Source organism: Mercenaria mercenaria, unplaced genomic scaffold (assembly GCF_021730395.1).
Source record: "Mercenaria mercenaria strain notata unplaced genomic scaffold, MADL_Memer_1 contig_4357, whole genome shotgun sequence".
Classification (NCBI taxonomy): domain Eukaryota; kingdom Metazoa; phylum Mollusca; class Bivalvia; order Venerida; family Veneridae; genus Mercenaria; species Mercenaria mercenaria.
In genome coordinates, this window is record NW_026462578.1 from 25,805 (window position 1) to 48,400 (window position 22,596).

At 34.2% G+C, this 22,596-nt stretch overlaps 1 protein-coding gene across 1 annotated transcript; it reads right to left on the reverse strand.

Moving 5' to 3' along the window:
- Positions 1-747: 747 nt before the first annotated feature.
- LOC128553821 (interferon-induced protein 44-like) lies at positions 748-14,226 on the reverse strand. The gene is made up of 7 exons (XM_053535008.1): positions 13,966-14,226; positions 13,110-13,135; positions 11,796-11,982; positions 11,520-11,678; positions 5,755-5,923; positions 5,159-5,368; positions 748-1,909 (listed from the first exon to the last, which is right to left on the reverse strand). The coding sequence occupies exons 4-7, from the start codon at positions 11,670-11,672 to the stop codon at positions 1,782-1,784; spliced, it is 660 nt and encodes a 219-aa protein (XP_053390983.1). The 5' UTR covers positions 11,673-11,678; positions 11,796-11,982; positions 13,110-13,135; positions 13,966-14,226; the 3' UTR covers positions 748-1,781.
- Positions 14,227-22,596: the final 8,370 nt, after the last annotated feature.

Consider the following 22,596-nt stretch of genomic DNA (forward strand, 5'->3'; position numbering starts at 1 on the left):
GATGGATAGAGGAATCGGGGAACGTCACAACCGAACATAAGCCACGACACACTAGAAGAACATTGTACTTTTTAGACGAGGGACCGTCAACTAGCGGTACACGTAAGAACAATATCATTAATTTTGAAAACACTTTAAATAATTCACAAATAAATTATATAAGTAGTTACAATTTAGTCAGACAAACAAATTCAGAAAAATTGTGAGGTGTGGTTGGGATCATTGGGTACTTGATTAATTGCGAAATTGTTTTAAAAAATGCCAATATATCAATCTTTCTAATTGCATAAAGATGTTGTCGTAGATTCAGATTGAGGATCAGATTGAGGATGGATGTATTTTAGTGATAAAGTCATTGCAAACTTGTAATCGTGAGAATACATCAGAAGAAAAAAGATCTGTGGAACGCTGGACTGATGCATTTTTGATATATAGCAGTATGTGCCTGTCTTCTGAAAGTATTCAGGACATGTTACAATATATGTCAGTAATACGAGAAGCTGCAAAAAAGAGCAAACAACAACAAACAAACTGGTTTCACCTGGCGCACATACGATGAGCAGTGCAAAGCGTGAATGTACAATCATTTGGCAAAATAGTTACAGACTCCTGTGTTTTTCATTATCTCAGTGGCTCTCGGTGGTTAATCCGGCAGTATCTACACACAACCCAAACAGTCAGATATGTAAAGATTTCAACAAAACTTTTTGTCAGTGGCCTAAATGTAGATATACGCAAATATTAATATTATCGTGGCAAGTTTAACTGCCCGCAAGCTGGGTCAAATGCAAGTAATCAGATTCAAAATATTCACCAAGTGACAAGTGGAGCGGTTGGTTAAATCGTCCTTTGTACCACAGTTTAAGGTAAGGCAATGTTTATTATTTAAGGTCTTGGATGGATTACTTCCCCTGATCTTGGTTCATTATGGGGAAGTTACTGGAGTAGGGAGGAAATTCCATCAAGCATCTTCAAATTCAATGATAGCAATAAGAGGCCGGGGTTCGCTCGAGTGGCTATGCTAAGAGGTAAACCCATGTATCCACTTATTTTGACAGATGTGTTTATGGTTATTGCGATCGTAAACATATATAACAGTTATAGTCATGTGCATCTATGATTATAGTAATCGTAGACATTTGCGTTTATGGTTATTGTGATCATAAACATATATGTGTAATGCTGCGCGTGTATGGCCGTTGCGACCATGAATGATAAGCGATCATATGCGTTTGTTTTCATGTGCGTCAATGATTAAAGAGATCATAGACAATGGTGAGTTAATGGCCATTGCGACAATAAACAAAGTAAGAGCAAGATATACATGGGCATGACCTTTAGATCTTCGGTTGGCTTTGAATTTTCATTTATCTCATCTCGGCAAAAGCAGATAACCAAGAGAGATGTCTGCGATCAATTTTTTTCCGCATATATTGGGTCAAAATAAAGCATTTTACATACAAAAATTCTGTTTGCGTATTTTGTATATACAAATCATTGTTTTTTTTTATCTCAAGGTGAAAAAAGTATCATTATCTCTGTGTTTTTATTTTGCATGACCATTTCACAAATACAGTTTTGATGTAAACTATTTTCCATATTATTCATAAAACGTGCCTTTTTGCTTTAAAAATGTTCGGTTATCAATAAGCCTAATTAAAAATCTCTATATAGGACCTAAATTTATGTTGTTTATCGAGACACTTCAGAAGTTAGAGGTTTATGACATTTTTCAATGTTTCGTCTTTTTATCATTAGACGCTTTTGAATATGTCACTAAACTAGCTGTTGGCTTTATTTGTCTCTCGATCCTCTGATCCATTTTCTTCGTTATCACTGTCATCAGAAACATTGTCATCCAAATCCTCAAAACAGTCTTTTCCAAGTTTCAGAATTTCTCTTAGAGCAGCTGTAATGAATTGTAAGCAAAACTAGAAATATGTCATTTATTGTATTTATTTAAACTAAAATGTGAAGACATTTTCAAGAGTCAATAGTATTCAAATAAACAGTAAAGCTATCTGTAACTGTTTAAGTATTAAAACACGGTTGTGATTTAACCCTTTGTTAGTTTTGTCCATTATATAGTGTACCGATACCGTTCTATACACACGATATATTTACTATACCTGTCCATTATTAACCTATGACTGTCCATACTTAAAATAATGGATACTTTAAGATTGGACAGGTACAGGTTAATAATGGACAGTTATAGTAAAACCTTGTACGTTGAGAGATATGAGTACATCATTCTATGAAATTCAAAGTTTCGAAATATAAACTGCAACGTTTTACAGAACTTGTAACTGCAATGAAAGAAAAAACCTGAAGAGGAACGCCCCAAATGCGCCTCGAGTTGTCCATTCTTTCACAAAAATGGACAGTTCGAGGCTTTTCTCCTTTACCTAAATAATGTTTGACCTAATTTTAATTCAGTTTTTAGCTCACTTGAGCACGAAGTGCTCCAATGTGAGCTTTTGTGATTGCTCTGTGTCCGTCGTCCGTCGTCGTCCGTCCGTCCGTCGTCAACAATGTGACTGTGAACACACTAGAGGTTACAATTTTAACCCAATCCTAATGAAACTTGGTCCGAATGTTACTCTCAATAAAATCATGGACGAGTTTGTTATTGGGTCATCTTGGGTCAAAAACTAGGTCACCAGGTCAAATCAAAAGAAAAGCTTCTTAACACTCTAGAGAGCACAATTTTGGTCAAATCTTAACGAAACTTGGCCAGAATGTTACGCTTAAATCAAACTTAGAGGCGTTTGATATAAGATCATCTGGAATCAAAAACTAGGTCACCAGGTTAAATCTAAGATAAAAGCTTGTAAACACTCTAGAGGCAACATTTATGACTATCATCATGAAACTCTATCAGAATGTTAATATTCTTGATCTTTAGGTAAAGTTCGAATCTGTACTACGTGGGGACAAGATCTAGGTGAAATCAAAGAAGAAGCTAGTTAACACCCCAGAAAGAGGCCACATTTATGACCATATCTTAATAACACTTGGTAATTATGTTAATCTTGTTGATCTATAGGTCAAGTTCGAATCTTGATCAATTGGGTTAAAAAGCTAAGTCACCAGGTCAAATCAAAGCTAGTTAACACTCTAGAGGCCACACGTACGATCATATCAGTAGAACTTGGTCAGAATGTTAATCCGGGGCTAGAGGGCGTGGACGGTAGCATGCATTTCCACTACCATTCATGAACAGGCTCAATCAAACCGAGCCTGCAACATTTTCATTTATGTCGTGTTGAGCGACCTGTGAAGTTTTCACTTTTCTCTATTTTATTATCACAGAAGCGTTGTTTGTGCCATGTGGCGGCCGTAAAAAGTCTCCCCGTACATTCAATCAGGGCTGTTATATTTCGATCCTCTCAGATCGTTCAGCACGACTTTTATGTCGTGTTATTGGTACTCTTTAGTTTCTCAACATGACTATTTCGGCCTGGGTGGTTCCAATACTCCCGCTTTTATAGCCTTGGGTATTGTATAATCACCCCTTGTATATGGTGCCTGCTTTTTAATTTTGTCTTTTGACAGTTCCTGTGATACGCAGACTCCATAACCTCAGATCCCCTTCCCAAAATCCAGTTTGTTTATTTCTGCCCATTGTTTTCTAGTTTGGGGCAAACCCATTATTTTATCTGGGGACCAAACGCCGCTCTTCATAGAATTACACGCCTCAACACGTGTATCATTGAAGGTTCCATGTTCACCGCCGTTTGAATACATCTGCGGATGTCTCTAAATTGCTTTTTGTACTTTTAGCATGTGTAAATGTTGAGTTCTGCTCAACCCGGGGCTAGAGGGCGTGGACGGTAGCATGCATTTCCACTACCGTGCATGAACAGGCTCAATCAAACCGAGCCTGCAACATTTTCGTTTTTGTCGTGTTGAGCGACCTGTGAAGTTTCCACTTTTCTCTATTTTGTAGAGTCAAGTTCTAATCTAGGTTAGATGGGGTCAAAAAGTCTGTCACCATGTCAACTCAAAGGAAAAGCTACTTAACACTCTAGAGGTCACATTCTTAGCCATATCTTGATGAAACTAGGTCATTATGTTCATCTTGATGATTTTGAGGTCATATTTGAGTTTGAGTTATGTGGGTTCATAAACTAGGTCACCAGGTCAAATCAAAGCTAAAGCTAGTTAATACTCTAGAGGCCACATATATGCCCATACTTTAATGAAACTTTGTCAGAATGTTTATCTTGAAGGTCTTTAGGTTAAGTTTCAGTATGGGTCAGGTAGGGTAAAAAACTAAGACACAAGTTTAAATCAAATGTAAAGCTTGAAAACACTCTAGAGACCTAATTTTATGTTTGAAACTCATGGGAATTGATCAGAATGTTTGTCATGACAACCTCTAGATTACTTTAAAATCTGGGTAGAGTGGAGTGAAAAACTAGGTCACCAGGTCAAATCAAAGAAAAACACTCTAGAGACCACATTAATGACATATCTTAGTGAAACTTTGTCAGAATATTAATCTTGATGATTTTTAGGTCATCATAGCATCTGGCTCAAGTGGGGTCAAAAGCTAAGTCACCAGGTGAAATAAAAGGTAAAGCTTGTTAACAATCTAAAAGTAAACTTTATGTCTGTATCTTCTTGAAACTTGGTCAGAATATTAATCTTGATGCTATTTAGGTCAGGTTGAAATCTAGATAATGTGGAATAAAAAATTAGGTAACCAGATAAAACCAAAGGAAAAGCTGGTGAATATTCTAGAGACCACAATTATGACCATATCTCTATGAAACCTGGCCAGAATATTAATCCTAATGACTTTATGGATAAGCTCTAATCTGGGTCAGGTTGGGTCAAAAACTAGGTCAACAGGCCAATTGGAAGGAAAAGGTTTTAACAATCTAGAAGCCACATTTTGATTTAATCTTCATGAAACCTGGGCAGACTATTAATCAAGATGATCTTAAGGTCAAGTTTGCATCTGGGTCATGTGGGGTCAAAAAACTAGGTCACTAGGAAAAAGTTGTTAACACTCTAGAGGACACACCAATGGCCACATCTTAATGAATTTTGGTCAGAATGTTAATCTGGATGAGCTTTATGTCAATAGGTCAACTGAGCAATACAGCCTTCAAAGCCCTCTTTTTAAAACCTGTTTACTACTGCTTACCAATAAGTAACGCGTCACACTCCGGTACAACTGTATCTTCATGGATATAGTTAACAACTGGAAACATTTTGCTTTGTTTGAAGCCAAACATCTGTATGAGTTTGTCTTTGTTTACTTTTAAAGTGTTGTTTTCAAATACCCGATACTTGCATTCCTCTACATCAGTGTTCAATAGGTCACATTTAGTCAGAATGACAATGTACGGAATCTCTGTAAAATATTTATATACAATATCTAAAAATCATGTAAAATGATATAGGGCTATATTATGATAAAACACGTTTTTAAGCATTGGCACCATATCTAAACGGCATAAAAAGAACTTCCGCACTAGTCAAAGATAAAGAAATAATAGCCGAAATATTTTCAATGCAGTTTTTCACTTCTGGTTGAAACAATACAAATTGTTATCTACTTTATCCTTGTCCACCCATACCGACTATGAAAATAAACAATTGTGTGATATTACCTTCTACATTGCATATATTAATTAGTCTCGATACAGGAATAATATAGTTAGTAACATGTTACTTTTATAAACAATGTGTCATTGAAATAAATTTGAAAATAACTGACTGTTATAAACGATTACTTACTTTTATCAAGGAGCCATCGTTGGAAACTCTTGAAAGTTTCCTGTATTTTACCTGGCAGTTCGTCAGCAGGCGTAGAAATGTCAAAAACCAAACAAACACAGTTCACCTTGTCTTTCTTCTCGGGGCGTTTTGTGAATTCTTTTGAATCCCTGTTTATTCCGTATTTGATCTAAAAAGTTTACCAACACTTATTTGAAGAACATAATTTGGTAGAATATGAAACAACACAATTTGATCCTTTTTATTACATTAGCTTAATCAGAACATCTTTTGGCAAAATTAGTTAAATGCATATTTATAATCTATAAAAATTCCTTTGGAAGCATAGAATGCGACCAAACAAAATAATAAAAGACTGAGTGATCGTTTCTATCCACGAGACAATATAACACCGGCTTAAGGATGTTGGATACATTTCAGGCCAATCTGTTCTACAATTAAGAATTTTTTCATACTTTGCATGTTTGAAGATCTTTAGTATCTATTTCATATAAAAGCAAATAAACGGTAGGTCACCGAACTCCTTTTCATTCTATCGGCCATTTTCTACACACACTGTCAAGACAAAAGTGAAATTTGAAAAACCTGGAAAAATTGGGGGTACATTTCAAAACACAAACTATCTTTATCAGTTGTAAAATAATTGTATTTCTAACAATTCAGTTTGAATATGCTATGAAGTCAGAATGAAATTTTAATGATTTTCACATAATACTGTTACTCATTTTCACAAGGCAATATAATTACCCCACCCACTTTTTTCCAATGGGACCAGTACTTGTATCAGTCTAAAGACAGCATAACATTATTTCTACAATTAAGATTTTTGAAATACTTTTTGTATATATTGTGTCTCAAAAGTGCTTCAAAACAAGGGTAAAAAATGGGGGACAATATTTGACAATTTTAACGCTCTAGTTTGAACATTTTCATAACAATTATGATCAGATTTAATGGCAATGTATACGAGCACAAGCTCTTGGAATAACTCGATTTTGAGTATGATCAGACCAGCTTGTCCGGAATTATGTGCTCCTGATATATCACAAAAGCTGTCTGTTAACAGCACACTTGAAGGGGTTTAGGAGATACAGAGCAGACACAAAATTGAAGGCTTTGAGTTGTGACCTTGACCTTGAACCGACATGGGAGACTCATGGATTCTGCACATTGTCTTGATGAGGTGATTATTTGAACCAAGTTTCATGAAAATCCTTCAACATGTTCAAAGGGTTTAGGAGATACAGAGTGGACACAAAATGTTACGGAAGGACGGAAGATGGAATGACGGAAGTAGGGAAGGATGGTCAGAGACCATTCCTATAACCCCTACCACTTGTGGCGGGGGAGTTATAAACACCACGACAATAACCATGGAGGAAATGACCTTCAATTCAGCACCTATAAAATTTCATGTTGTGATAATTGCCTACAAAAACAAGTCCCAGTACTGTACCGTATTATCATTTTCTAACAGATGGTTAACCACCTTAAATATTTCTAACAGGTAGTGAACCACCCCAAGTAATCTAAAATATTTCTAATCGTCACTCAAGAATGTTCTGGTATGTAGGACTCAATGAAAATTATCTTATATCATATATGATAATAAATCACCTTAATGTCCAGAAGTTGTGCTGAGCTACCTTAAATAATTCTTCCTATAGTAAGGTAATGAATTAAACCAACAGGCTACTTCTAATCAGGCCAAAGAAATATATAAAGTGTGTAGTAGACCAACAAGAGCTGTCAGTGGACAGCGCGCTCGTCTATTCTCAGTTCTTGATAAGCAATGAGTAAAACTTTAACATTACTATAAGCATATTCTATGTCGAAAAGGGGCCATAATTCAGTCAAAATGCTTGATAGAGTTGCCTCCTTCTTTTTACAGACTGGGGTCATGATGGCAAACAAGTATGCAAAATATGAAAGCTATATCTCAATGGACTTTGAAAATATTTGGGGTGGTACGCAAACTTTAACATTTATTCTAAGTCGAAAAGGGGCCATAATTCAGTCAAAATGCTTGTTAGAGTTGCTTCCTTATTTTTACAGACTTGGGTCATAATGGTAAACAAGTATGCAAAATATGAAAGCAATATCACAATGGACTTTGAAAATATTTATTCTAAGTCGAAAAGGGGCCATAATTCAGTCAAAATGCTTTACAAAGTTGCCTCCTCTTTTTTACAGACTGGGGTCATGATGGTAAACAAGTATGCAAAATATGAAAGCAATATCTCAATGGACTTTGAAAATATTTGGGGTGGTACGCAAACTTTAACATTCGTGTGACGCTCACGCCGGGGCGAGTAGGATAGCTCCCCTATTCTTCGAATAGTCGAGCTAAAAACCTATCAAAGTATCTTTCAAGTTCAGAACTGACTAGTACTGAAATAAATGAATTTCTTTTTAATTCACTGAACAAGATATTATATTTGAAAATTTCTATTAATTGACTATTTGAGGAAAGTACATTGGACCTTTCATCAACGAAATTTACCAAAATTCTCTAATATAAAGCAAAGAAAACCTGGAATTTGTTCAGGATAATATTAAACAGTAATGTTCAAATCAAATAAAAGTACTTGAATTTGTATACTGGGTATAAATACTCAAACAGATTTTCTGAAAATCTATTAATAGAACAGTTTTACTTTATGCTAAAATTAGTTAACCACTGGACCAATGAAAAATCAATACTGCCTTGTAATGGGGATGTGGAAAATTGCTGGAATCCCAAAATGTGTACAGTAACTAATAAATGGGGATCCAGAAACTAAATCAAAAAAATAGGACAAGTCTAAAAATAAATTCCACTGACTAAGATTAGTAACAAAGTACTGGCTTGTTGAATATACCTTTTAATTGTTAAATATATTGTTTTTAAAAGAAATTTTTATTTTGATGGCAATTTCAATAAATTTAAGAGATAAAATTTAGTTTGAAACGAGATAGATAGAAGATACATCCAAAGAACTACAAAATACATTACAGCTATTTGATACAACATGCAGAATCCTTCACCAATTATAGTTTAATTTCGTTAAAATCCCTTTTACCAAGTTAATGTGACTTGTGAATTTTCTTTCTATCTTTTACAATAGCACATCATCTTGGCTGATAGTGATTCTTTTTTTTTCATTTGTACTTTATTGAAATCACTCAAAAATCCTAACTGATTACTGAAATACTAAACAGTTGTAAAGTTTCAACATCCAATTTTGAAAAATTTTGATTGATTTAAATACACATTAATTTTACATTCACTCTAAACCTGTATGATATAATGAACACAATTCTCCCAGATCACTAGCTGTTTACTGGAGGAATCACCGTGTAAAAGTCAAATCAAAATAAGTGTAGACCAGTCTGTAAATACTGTCTCTTCTGTCAATGGTAAACCTGCTTCCAAACTTTTCCATACACTAAATGTTTTCATTTTACTAGTATAATCTTTCTATGTATGTTGTTTCGTCAGAATCGCCGGATTTTTTCTGTATCCTAAACTCAGTGTTGTCGACCTTTGTAATTGACTTTGTACTTCTGTTCTGTCACCCACTAACATTATTCATAAAATTTCTTCACTTGACAAATTAATCACCACATATGTATAAACATCAACATATGTGTGAAGTCTGGAGTACATCTGACATTGTACTTATAATATACAATTCTGGTTCACGTATTTTTTAAGAGTATCCTGCACAAAGCTCAGCAAAAATTTCTCTCAGAATTGATAATTTATAAATTAATGTTACTTCAAATACTTGTCAATCTGACTGCACATCATTTAACGACCACATATTTACAGTTGACACCTCATCACAAACTCTCACTGGGGCTGCATTAATGTACTCGCCCTTACTTGGAACTTTACCAGTTATAAGAAGGAGTAATGTGGTCTGTTCTGCTCTCTGTTATTTCCTTAGTATCTGTTCTACCAAGACATTTCTTAAACTGTACTCTACTCATATCTGGTTCTGAAAATAGACCTAATCATATCTGGTTCTGAAAATTGACAATACAATTCGCATTGTTACAGAATACTAACTTGATTACTTATAATTAAATATTTCAAAATTATGTATACTAGGTCCTTATTAATTCATTCATAAATCATCATGATAAAACATATTTAAGCACAATAGTCCATTACTCCAGAAAAGATAAAAGAACCTTAAGGCCTCAACAGATATTAAGTTCTAGTTGTATACAACATTAATTATCTCAAAGATGTACTATTTTAAAATAGGTACTAAAAAGAACGTCTGAATGTAACAATTCTTAATAAAAAATAATATCCCATGAATTTGATTATACATGACACAAATGAGCCCAGCCATGAGAAAACCAACATAGTGGCTTTGCGACCAGCATGGATCAAGACCAGCCTGTGCATCCACGCAGTCTGATCAGGATCAATGATGTTTGCTTTCAAAGTCTGTTGCAATTAGAGAAACCGTTTCATAGCGAACAGCATGGACAAGACTGCGCAGATGCTGGTCGGAAAGGCAATATGTTGGTTTTCTCATGACGCGGCTCAAATCTTACAAAATAGAACATGTCCTAATCTGTAGGTCAAGAAAGATTTACGAAATCAAGGAATAGCATCGTACACACGATAACATTTGGCTGTACATCTTAAATTTAATTGGTGTTGTACAACAAAAACCTACCGTCTGTTGAGGGCTTTAGAATGAACTAAAATAATTAATAAACAATTACAGTACAGTATGATCTACTATCAAAATGACACAGTATATTTTACATGACTCACCAGATTTTAGGAATCTGTAAACCATAAATGAACAGGAACAATGCCACACCACTCATGACAACTTCCGCATTCATTCTGGTGCTGTGCTATTTTGTGTTGATGTCGTATGCATTTCCATGTTTTTTTTTCCAGTATTTATTTTGGAAATTTTATGGAAAATGTAGACAAGCTTACTGTCGCCGAGTGGCTGCTTTTAAATTTCTGACTTTTGTAAGCTGCCTTGACAAGTGGTCCAATTCAATAAGTCCTTCCTTCCTGCCATTCTGGAAACTGGATAAAGTCCTCATGGATCACTAGTGTAGGAATTCCGAATGCCAGACAAACTGTCCTTTTTTACGAACCATATTTAGATTTATAGAAATACTTCACAGTCTGTTCCGGTACTCTCGACAGCTAACAGTTACTGCCTCAAACTGATGGCAAACGTAAAACAAATGACAGACGTAGTGAGACGAAGAATTCGTCAACTTTTTCGCCAAAAAACTGCATCAAGACGAGACTTCCGCATTGCGCCAAAACAAACGACCGCTTTACGAAACCGGTGAATATCGTTAAAAATCCCGCGATAAACTTAGATGTAAAGCCTCAACGAATAGTTTCCTCCTACCTTTTCCATTAAGACGCCGATTATTGAAGATTCTCTGAGAAAGCAAGCAAAAAATAAGTAAAATTCAACACACTTAAATTTTTCGACTTTACGTAAACCGAGATCATTCGCGCATGCGCACAAAATGTATCGAACTACCTTAAGAGGAATTGCAGGTATATTGAATTACATCTTTATCCCAAAGGACAAGAAAATACATCAACACGTATCATTCGCGTTCACACATTGAAATGTCATATATGAGCATGACTTTCGTACAATTTAGTTCCCATTTACTATGTACTTGTGTACGTTTAAATTGACCAGTTAACTTTCTACATTTGCAAAGATCCAAATTCATAGATTGTTTTAAAAACAATAAAGACAATTAATAATTACTTTGTAATTGTTTGGAACGTGACCTCGAACTGCATGCTTGACGTCTTCCAACTTTATACCCCAATGTTCTTGAAAACCAGGTAAATCCCCGATAAATACGCTACTTCTGTGCAGTTTATTTTCTGACTTGTGTTTGTATTTTAACTGATACATCTGAAACTTTTATAAACAACTTTGCCATCAGTAATAAAATATCTGTTAGCGCAATACGATATAATGTCTACATCAACAGGGTCCATTTCACACACAAAAAATTGTCAAACGTTTTTAACATACCTTTTCAGTTGTGGAAGGAACATTGCCAACCTTTAATTTTCCGCCTGTTGTACCCTCCCGATGCTTTTGAGCATATCTCCTCTTCTAAGGTAGAAAATATGGAGTCAATGAAACTCGTCTTTCCACTACTTACTGCTCCAACACATAGGACACGTAGTGTGTTATTGCCAAGGTCAGTCATATCTCTCTGCACAAGAATTAGTTAACAGTAAAACAAATCTATCAATAATCGTATACAATGATCATGGCGGCCCGCAATCTCTCACCTGTTTATCACAAAAGTAATGGTATTTTATAACTTAAATCAAATAAGCTCGCATCGAACATATAAGATTGAATTGTGTACAAATACAAGTACATCCCACTAAATGATACGCCAATAACTGAGAATGAGGAGCATTAACCTCGCAAAGAACAAAACTTGACACAAATCACGAATAAGTTTATGAGTGGACGAATAATAAAATACAGTACTAATGGCTTAATCAATGACATGTTAATCTCGATACACTGGCCAGTAATACAAACTGGCATTCATTGTCATAAATATGATTAAGATTAGGACAGAAAGGAAGGTAACTTAGTGCAAAAGTTCACTTTTGATAAATTAAATTGGTTGGATTTAGTTCACGCGTCTCTAATATATATATATATATATATATATATATATATATATATATATAATATTATATATGTTAGAAGAAATGAAGTTGCTTGAGTGTAAATATAGTGAACTATTATCTATGGATAAGTAGTAGGCATTTGACTGTTAAATTACACCGCTGATTTTGGCCAGTAATTAAACTTAAGTAAGAGCTTAAAGATATACATGTTCAATGTAAATGCTGAAGAAATGAAGGTTAAGTACAATCAATATTGTAAGTATACCACTTTCTGAAACTCTGAGGGTATAAAACACTTGAATATGACCAATGATTAAACGATAGCCATATATAACAGGCCTACTCATCCGAATGGGTCTGATTTTGTTTGCTGAGTAATCGAAAGAGGTAGAGTACAGATTTATTGAAACTGCCATTTCAAGAGATACATTGTATCGCTCAAGATTTTTCTTATTTTATTATCTAATAATCAATTGCGACCGATATCATAAAACAGCACTGTTATTCTAAATATATTTTAAAGACTACGATGCTATATTTTATACATACATTGATATATTCGTTCCAGGAGATCGTCTGGTAAATTAAACTAAAAAAATTAATGTGCATGGGCTTCGTTGCTAAAATGTGTGTGACCAAAAGAAAGAGGAGAAACGTTGAATGTTTTAAATTTCCAATATAGCCAGCTTACCAAAATATGTTGTTTGTTCCATCGTTCTGAAAGAAGAAATGCTCATTATCAGAATACATTCAAACTTCAAAACAAAGTAGAAGAACAAAAGGATTTGTTAACATTTTGGGCAAGAGTTTTGTTACATGAGTTATACATTATATAATTTAATTTCGAAAGAACAGGATACTAAAGCTTAGCGGTGAGGAAACTTCAGGTAATATATATATATATATATATATTGATTAGCTTATATATATTAGCAAATCAAGGCATGATGCAGACCCTGATTTAAATTTTCTAATTATGAATTTAATAGTTCACAAAAAATGTATTTCTTTCAAATATCCGACAAAAATTCAGTAGCAAAAGAACAGACCGATATCATGATCTGAACGATTTGCAGGTTAAATGAGATTATACAATGTCATCTAAAAATAATTTTGTTCTAATGGACATGTGTCATTATTTCTCTAGAACTTCATTCGTGTCACAGATAAAATATATATGATATTTTACGATTGCTTCATATATATTTTGTACATTACAACTCATAGACATTCATATGTTATTTCAGTTTATGTATATTATACGCGGTGTCAGTGTCTTACCAACTCCTTTATTAAAAGAGGGAATTAACAATGCATTAAAGTTATAGGATTCATAATGTAGTTTAAATGTCGCTTTTTGCTGCAGTGACTCGATATAAATCCATGGCGAAATGTTATAATTAATAATGTTTAACCAATATTTTTTGCAGCCAATGGAATAAAAAATAAGAAAAGTGTAAAAATAGTTATAAATAAATGTATAAATTTATGACTTTTCAAAATATATAATGTAGTCACTCCCATCATATATTATATATGATATATACCGTTATGCACTTCTAGGTAGTCATTTGTCAGTCTAACCATTGCGTCTAAAGCTTCTAGTGCTAGCCTGTCCTTGTCTTCTTTTACTTCGACGTCGTTTATATAATTCACTATTGGGAAAATATATTTCTCCTGTACTCCAAAGAGGTCTGACAATTTCATTATAGCATCGTGAGCCTCCAAACATCTATAAACGTGGTTTTCATCTTTCATTAAATTTTCATTGAGTTCATCCAATTTTGTAACAACAACAACCATTGGCAAACCTTAAAGAAGGAAATAAATGTAAATTCAAGCTTTTTATAAATTAGCATAACTGGTATTATCGAAGGATCTGTGACCATATAGTTATATCAAAGATTATGGGTTAAAACACATAACAATTTAAACTTGTCAATAACTCTATAAATAGGTTGGTTCTTTAATTGGATATTTCGAAGGTTTTCTCGAAATATCATCGTGCATCAAGACATTTTTGTTTGTTTACCTGTTTGAATAAAACGTAAAGATGTATTGAACGTAAGTGGAAACAAGAAAATGTCATTTGACGATAAATTCTAAACAGTGAATTTTTTCAACTGACAATTTTTTTTTTGTATTCAGTCTGTAAAATGCCATTTAAATGCAGTTTTTGTCCTGAAAACTATTCATCATTGTAACATACATGAAATATCTTTACAGAAACATCTAATTTACTTATTTATCTAAACAGATGATCCATCCGATTGCAAAGTAAAATGGAGATTCTAATGATATGTTATTTAAGCAAGTTTTACCTTTCCTGTTGACACAGGTTTTTATGTTATTGATTTGCTCTTTCCAATCGTTGTAGAAAATGTCTACACTCGGAGCTCCTATTACGAAGCACACCAAGTGAATTTCGTTTTTAAAACTTGCATCAATTAATACATCTTTTGCAGGTTTTGCTGGTTGGTCTGAAAACTAAATTTAAACTGTCTGTGTAGCATATAATATGAAAAGTATAGAAATGCAATACTGCCTCAAGAACTTCTCTTCTATGTAAGTATTAACATCCTAGTAGGATGTTTTACGTCACAACAACACATGAAGAATCCAGCACATGGGTAAAGCACATGCAAACCGACTAAATAGCTTCTACATATCACAGTACATTTCAAGTGGCTTAGATTTGAATTTGATTTCTTTTCATAGTACATATCTATTTTATGGATCAGTCTAATCTGCTTTATTCATGTTTTAGTAACATTTTTAAAAAATATTGGTATTTCTAACTAAAGTAACATTTTGAAAAACGTTGGTATTTTAACTAAAGTCACTTGATATAATATTGAACAAATATCACAGGAACAATACGCTATATACTCACAGTAAATCCAACAGGTAATCTGCCGTTGAGAATATGTTCCAACTCAATGTCGTATCCGCTGTCTTTGCTGTCATTCTCGAGTCCTCTTATGTCAATGATTTGAAGGTTTAAATGCTTTCCACTTTTAGATTTTAGCCCATATGCGTGGATCTTAAATAAGATTTAACTATCAAATTGAAAATATATATATAAAGTCAGAAAGTCAGTTTAATGTTTACGCATATTCAAAAAAACATCTTAAAATATATTACGCAATACACATATATTACAAGAATTATGTTCAATCAAGTTCACCGGCTATCACACAATGTGTATGGAGCGTATAAAGGAAAAAAATGTACTATTTAATTACAAAACGTGGTCAAACAGCCGACATTTCTTTCGCAGGTTAATAATTATCTTTCAAACATGCATTTCTATCTTTTTTATTACAAAACGATATGCCGGATAGATAGATATTACACGATGGTCGTTCTGCCTTTGTCAATTTAATTATGTGTACCTCTACATGCAATTAAAGAGATTTCAAATTTTGTAGTTTTGTCGCGTATAAGGCCAAATTTTTCCAGCTGATGATATCAAAGAAACTCAAAAGATGCCCCTCGTTGCGTTGTTTCAGGAGGTACACGAGGGCACATGATAAAACCATCGTGGATAGCTTCCATGTGCATAGCCTCCTCACATAAAATACTCTACATTCCCAACTAAGTTTGGAACCACAAAACATTTCAATGTCAGCGCATTAATTGCGCAACCACGAGGCCAAAGATAAAACTTGTAGGACACATATTAACCCTAAATGACGACCAGAATCGCAACAACAAAAAAGTTGCCATGCATGTCCTGAAAATAATAAAGGAGTGATACAGACATAGATAGTTGTCTCTACTATCCTTGAGTACAAAATATTAGTGCAAATTGCTAGTAATTCATTAATAAATTGCAAAAGATGTTTGAAAGTATACCACCTCATTGGTAACACTTGATCCCAGGGTGCCTCTTGCAGGGGCATGTGATTTAACTGAGCCTGAGAAAACGGTTGCCAGAGTGTTATAGAAACTCGACTTGCCAGATCCAATAGCCCCAAGCAGCAGTATGTTATACTTTTTTATACCAAGTCCAGGTACCGGATAGAACTCTTCGAGACGCTTTTTCATTTCCTTTAATTCTTTATCCTGCAATTTATCTTCATATCATTTTCATATCACATATCGCAATGAAACCACATTTCGGGAAAAAGAAGAGTTAGATATAGTTCAGTTGTAAATACTGGTTCATTTTGTAATGTTACACAATAAGCGATATACGCATTATGTATAACCAATGATCTTATTTTTCAGTCAAAAAGAAGAAATCTTTTAAGTCCAAAAACATCACTAATCCGAACTGCTTTCATAGTTCGAGCATGTTCTGATTAGTGAGGTTCCATTATGTATAAATAATAGAAAAATCAAAGAATTAAAAAAAGTAAATGACTTTTACAATAATTTGCTGAAACCAGTTTTATTTTTTGAAAATACACTGGGTCGTATAAAACAACTGCGTAACAGCAATCGTGGATTTAAATGGCAAATGTTGAATTAAAGAGACAAATGTTCAAGAATATTAGGTAACAAGAGGACCAAGGCTTCTCTATTTTAAGACCTACTGACCTAGTTTTTGATCGCAGTTGACCCAGTTTCAAACTTGACCTATATATCATCAAGATAAACATTCAGACTAACTTTCATATAGATCCCATGGAAAATATGGCCTCTAGAGAGGTCAAAACGTTTTTACATTATTTGACCTACTGACCTACTTTTTGAGGCACGTGACCCACTTTCGAACTTGACCTAGATATCATCAAGATTAACAATCTGACCAATTTTATGAAGATCCATTCACAAGTATGGCCTCCAGAAAGGTCACAAGGTTTTCTGTTTTTAGACCTACTGACCTAGTTTTTGACCGCACATAACCCAGTTTCGACTTGACCTAGATATCATCAAGATGAACATTCAGACCAACTTTCATACAGATCCTATGAAAAATATGGCCTCTAGAGAGGTCACAATGTTTTTCTATTTTTAGACCTACTGACCTAGTTTTTGACCGCACGTGACCCAGTTTCAAACTTGACCTAGATATCATCAAGGTGAACATTCTGACCAATTTTCATAAAGACCCCATGAAAAATGTGACCTCTAGAGTGGTCACAAGCAAAAGTTTACGCACGGACGGACGGACGGACGCTGCGCGATCACAAAAGCTCACCTTGTCACTTTGTGACAGGTGAGCTAAAAATATGATGTAAACTTGTTTTGTACACCAAACAAACAGTTATATAAATGATAGTTGATCTATTGCCAGAATGCACAGTTGCTAACTCTCGGAATGAGTGTGGGCTCCTGTGGTCAAGCTCAAAATGTGCAAGATTGAAAAGAAATTAATACAGTACGAGTTATTCTGATTAGATAGAAGATAATATCTCCTTGATGTTTTGAATAATATCTAAGTAGTGCCTGCCATAATTATGAAGTATTTCCATGCAATTCACAGTCTCTATCTGAAATGCTACTAATTTTCTTAACTTTAGTATAGGAAAGATCGCCGTGACGTAACGCATAAATACCTGTTTACTTGGTGGTTATGGTGGTGGGCAAAACAAACGTTTGCACGTCTTTTGTATGGAATCAAAGTTATTAATCTGTAAGAACATTTTCGCTCAATAATTGATTTTCAAAATTCAAAAAATTGAAATACTTGAAATTTTCATTGACCAATAGGTTGTTAATATCTTTTAAAAATGAATAACCGTTTTAAATGACATAAAAGTATGATAGCGGCGTAGTCATGTTCAAGACGTTTAGAAAAAAACATTGTTCGTTAAGCGTTCAAAATGAATCCATTTTATTACGAAATAATATTTAAAAGTAATGAGTAAGTTGATTGTTATATAACATTTCCATTCATAAAAATTACTAATATAATTTGTGTTTTTAGAAAGTTTAGGCAGTTAGAAAAACATCCCTGTTTACAAAAACGTGGACGTTCGGCTTCTGCCCACCCGATCACTGTTTTATCAGTTCTAAAATTCGAAAAAAACGTATTTGCATACAAACACGACCTCTCCTTTAATATAATGATCCAATATCTGTCAATTATTTATAAGCAATAGTGTACTACGTACACACTGTATGTTACAATACAACCTTTGGATTCAGATTTGCTTATACAAAAATCTACTGTTGCATGATATAACATATAAAAATGTTTTCAGTGTCAATTTTGATTACATTTCGTTTTAAAATTGGTGAGAAAATATTAAAAAAAAAAAAAAAGAAATAATAAAATCAGAGTGAAGTAATTCACTATGTTTTGATAAATATATAAGTTCGGTTTCTAAATATGATGTAAAAGCTTACTGTAGGAAATTTTCTCCAGGGCTCTGGCAAATCTGAAAAAAATATACTCGTCTATATATAGTGAGTCATTCGCTCAGCACAATAATTTAAATTCAATATTAAGAAACTTTAATTTTTAGTTCTTACTAAGTTTGGATAACTTCATGACACGCACTGTTATGGTTTTGATATCTATATAAAACTAACTGACATGACATTGTTGAACAGTTGTTAAAACATATGCTCGCATTTGTTCATTACAAGGAACCTACCTACAACTTGATACACATCAACGCGTTTTATGATTAAAGGATCAACTTGTGCTTGCTCTGGATCTTCTATAGTCGTCTCACTGTCATTTTTTTCTCCCGGGAACATTGACATTTTTTCCCTCCTGTTTTTTCCTAATGCAGTTTCATATGCATAACCTATGTTCATTGCTCCGTTCAAAATTAGAAAACCATCCTTATATTCACTCTCTGGTCTGCTATCCTTTCTAAATGTTTGAAGATCGTAACTTTTCGTAAGCCATGGGCCCTATCCAAATGTGGGTCCAAAATTGGCATCACAAGTAATAGCTTTACTCTGCATGTCTTCTGCAACTGGCATGAAATGACACTTCTCGTCGACATGATCATTCTTATAGAAAAGAAAGGCGTGTTTATCTTTTTTTGTTTTCCTCCTATCCGAAGACCAATCTTCACTTGTGTATCCTCCGTATATCATGTTGTTTTTTCAAATAAAGAACTGTGACTGTTGGGCCTTTCCTATCACATTTGGAATGGAATTCATCAACTTTGACCTTATTTTCCGCCGTGTAGAGTAAATTAAAAGACTTTTTGTCTGCATGCCCGCATATTTTCATTCCAATATCCTTTAGAAGACTTGAAGTATAGCTCATGGTTAACGGTAACTGCAATGCAGAGATGTAATTATTCAAAACTTACACAAATCATTAAAAGACAGGAAACGATAAAATTATTGATTAGATCAGTTGTTTAAACCGGAAACAAAGAGCAAGGAGTTTTGTACATTTGTAGTACAATCGTTGACGAAATCTCGACACTAGAGTGTTAACTAATTCACCAGCGTCAAACCCCACTCTTCAACCCCTACCATGTTTTATATAAGACAATCATCTGTATTTGAGCCATATGAAGTATTGCCATGCAATAGGCAGTCTCAGAAAGGCAACTTCTTTTCTTTACTGTAGTATATGAGAGATCGACGTAACGCATTAATACCAGTTTTTCGTGTGCAGGGCAAAGTAAAATTAATGTTTTTCATCGTTTGTGTATGGGATCGGATTTTTGATTTTTGATAACATTTTCGCTCATTTATGGTTTTTCAAAATTCAAAAAGTTTTGAAATACAATTCTCATGTTTTCGTATTCAAATATCTTTTATAAATGAATTACCAGTGACATGTGATTTTAATAGCGGCGTTGTGATGTTCAAAACTTCTAATTTATCCATTTTATTTCGAAATAACAATTAAAAGTGATTAAGAAATTGCTTGTTATATAACCTTTGCATTGGTAAATTAAAAGATTACTAATATAATTTGTGTTTTAGGAATGCTTAGGCCGTTAGAAAAACATCTCTGTTTACATGGACGTTTGACATCTGCCCATCCGATCACCGTCTTATTAGTTCTAAAAATGGAAAACACAACGGATTTGTATAGAAAAACGACCACTTTTGACCTTCAAATGTGACATTGACCTTTAAATAAGGGTTCTTGAGTTTGTACACAACACATTATCTCATTATTGGGAATGTATGTGTCTCTTATAAAGCAATACAGAGTTATAGACGAGAAAAGAAGAAAATCTTTGATCTCATTGACTTTTGAGCTAGGGATCTGGATGTTGACATGTCGTCCTATTCTAATGTATATTTTTCCCAAGTTATATCTCTTTAAGGATTGTTATGATACAAAAAGACAGAAAAAATGCCCTTTTGGCCTTTGACCACCAAGTGCGACATTGAACTTTGGACTAAGGGTACAGGTTTTGCGCATGAAATATCGTCTCATCCAGGGAGGGGGATATTTGTGCTAACTAGTATTTAAAAGTTATTTTGCATGGCAAAGTAAATGGACTAAGAAGAAAAACGTCACTTTCGACATTTGATCTCAGAGTATGATCTAAAACTTTGGACTAGGGTTGTTGGTGTTGCACATGACACGTTGTCTGATTATGGGAAACATTAATTCAAAGTTATATTATAATCCCTTAATAAATGCGATTTGGATCGGACGTATCCTGTTCATGTCATGTCAACATTTTACTACCAAGTTTGATCTGAACAGTTATCCTATGGTTCTGAAAGTTGTGTTCAAAACATCGTCTTATTTTGGGGTACATTTGTGCTAAGTAGTGTTTAAATCCTTTCATGGGTTGTTGAGTTACAGACTGGACAGAAAAAGGCAGTATGATTTCGAGCCCCTGGTGCCACCATGACCTTTGAACTAAGAGTCCGATATTTGTGCATGACACAACGACTTATCATGGGGAACAATTGTGCTAAGTAATATAAAAATAACTTCATGAATGGCGGAGTTATTGGATTTCAACCAGTACATTTGAGATACTACCTAAAACGTTCAAATTCATATTTTCAGATCATTTTCAGTATCAAGTGACATCGAAGTGCACCAATGTAATAAATATATGTACGCTTCCGCCCCCTCCCTCTAGCCAAGAGTCTAAAACTCATTAAAAATTCTGAGTGAAAGAGAATGAAATTTTCATTACTGTAAGTATACCAAAACCACAAGAAAACATAACCTGAAAGACGTTATTGACAGCGACTTTAAATGTTACACTATTTGCAGCACAGTTCTCCTGAGTACTCAAAGAATTGCTTCAAAATGAGTAAAGCGTATGAAACATTTTCAAAATAATGACTGAGTGGAGAGTGAGGTGAGGGAACGGTACAACATTGCATGTTGATAAAATATTCATGAAAGATTTGAAAAAAAAATCAAAAGGAATTATTTTTGTAGGGGTTGGTTGGGGGGAGGGTCTGGGGGAAGGAGAGGGGGTGTGACCTAGGCATCAACTTCACATGTTTAGAAACAATGTTCATGAAGAAGAATGAAAGAAGTTTAATGAAATTCTACCAATTTGTTGGGGTTTTATGCACAAATCTGTGGATTTTTTTTAAATTTAAAAATTAAAGGGCAATAACTCCAAGGGAAACTGAACCCAAAAAGAAAAATGACGGGCATCATCGCGGTATGCTGGTTCATGTTTATTTCAAGTTTTATGAAATTCTATCTAATAGTTACTGAGAAATTGCTGCAGACGGACATTTTTGGGCATTTTTCATTAAATCAAGGGCAATAATTCTAAGGAAAATTGACCAATCTCAAACAAAAACTTGACGGGCATCATCGCAGTATGTTGGTTCATCTTTATTTCAAATTTCATGAAATTCTACCTGCTAGTTACTGAGAAATGGCTCCGGACGGACATTTTTGGGCACTTTTTACTAAAAAAGGCCAATAATTCTAAAGAAAATTGACCAATCAAAAAAAAAAAAAAAAAAAAAAACTTGACAGGCATCAACGTAGTATGTTGGTTCATGTTTATTTCAAGTTACTGAGAAATGGATGCGGACGGACGGACGGACGCACGCACGCGCAGACGGACGGACGGACAACGCCATTTCAATACTCCCTCCCAATTTCATCGGCGGGGAATAATAACAAGTTCTCCACGTGAGTCAAAGGCGGATGACGTGTCATTTTAAACATATTTATTGTCAGAACAGGACATATATTCAAAACAAGTTTTTAAAGACACTGATTCTAGTATGCCAGGTATGTGGCCTATGAGGATGATAAGGTCTGCGTATTGGCGTAAAGGCCAATATACAATACTTGACCATTG

Excerpts from the sequence above, each read along its gene's own strand:
- LOC128553821 (XM_053535008.1), bottom strand. The coding sequence starts at position 11,672 with ATGTATCAGTTAAAATACAAACACAAGTCAGAAAATAAACTGCACAGA. Across the intron at positions 5,924-11,519 it reads ACGTTCCAAACAATTACAAA|ATCAAATACGGAATAAACAG; the intron begins GTAATTATTAAT and ends TAAACTTTTTAG. Across the intron at positions 5,369-5,754 it reads ACGATGGCTCCTTGATAAAA|AGATTCCGTACATTGTCATT; the intron begins GTAAGTAATCGT and ends AATATTTTACAG.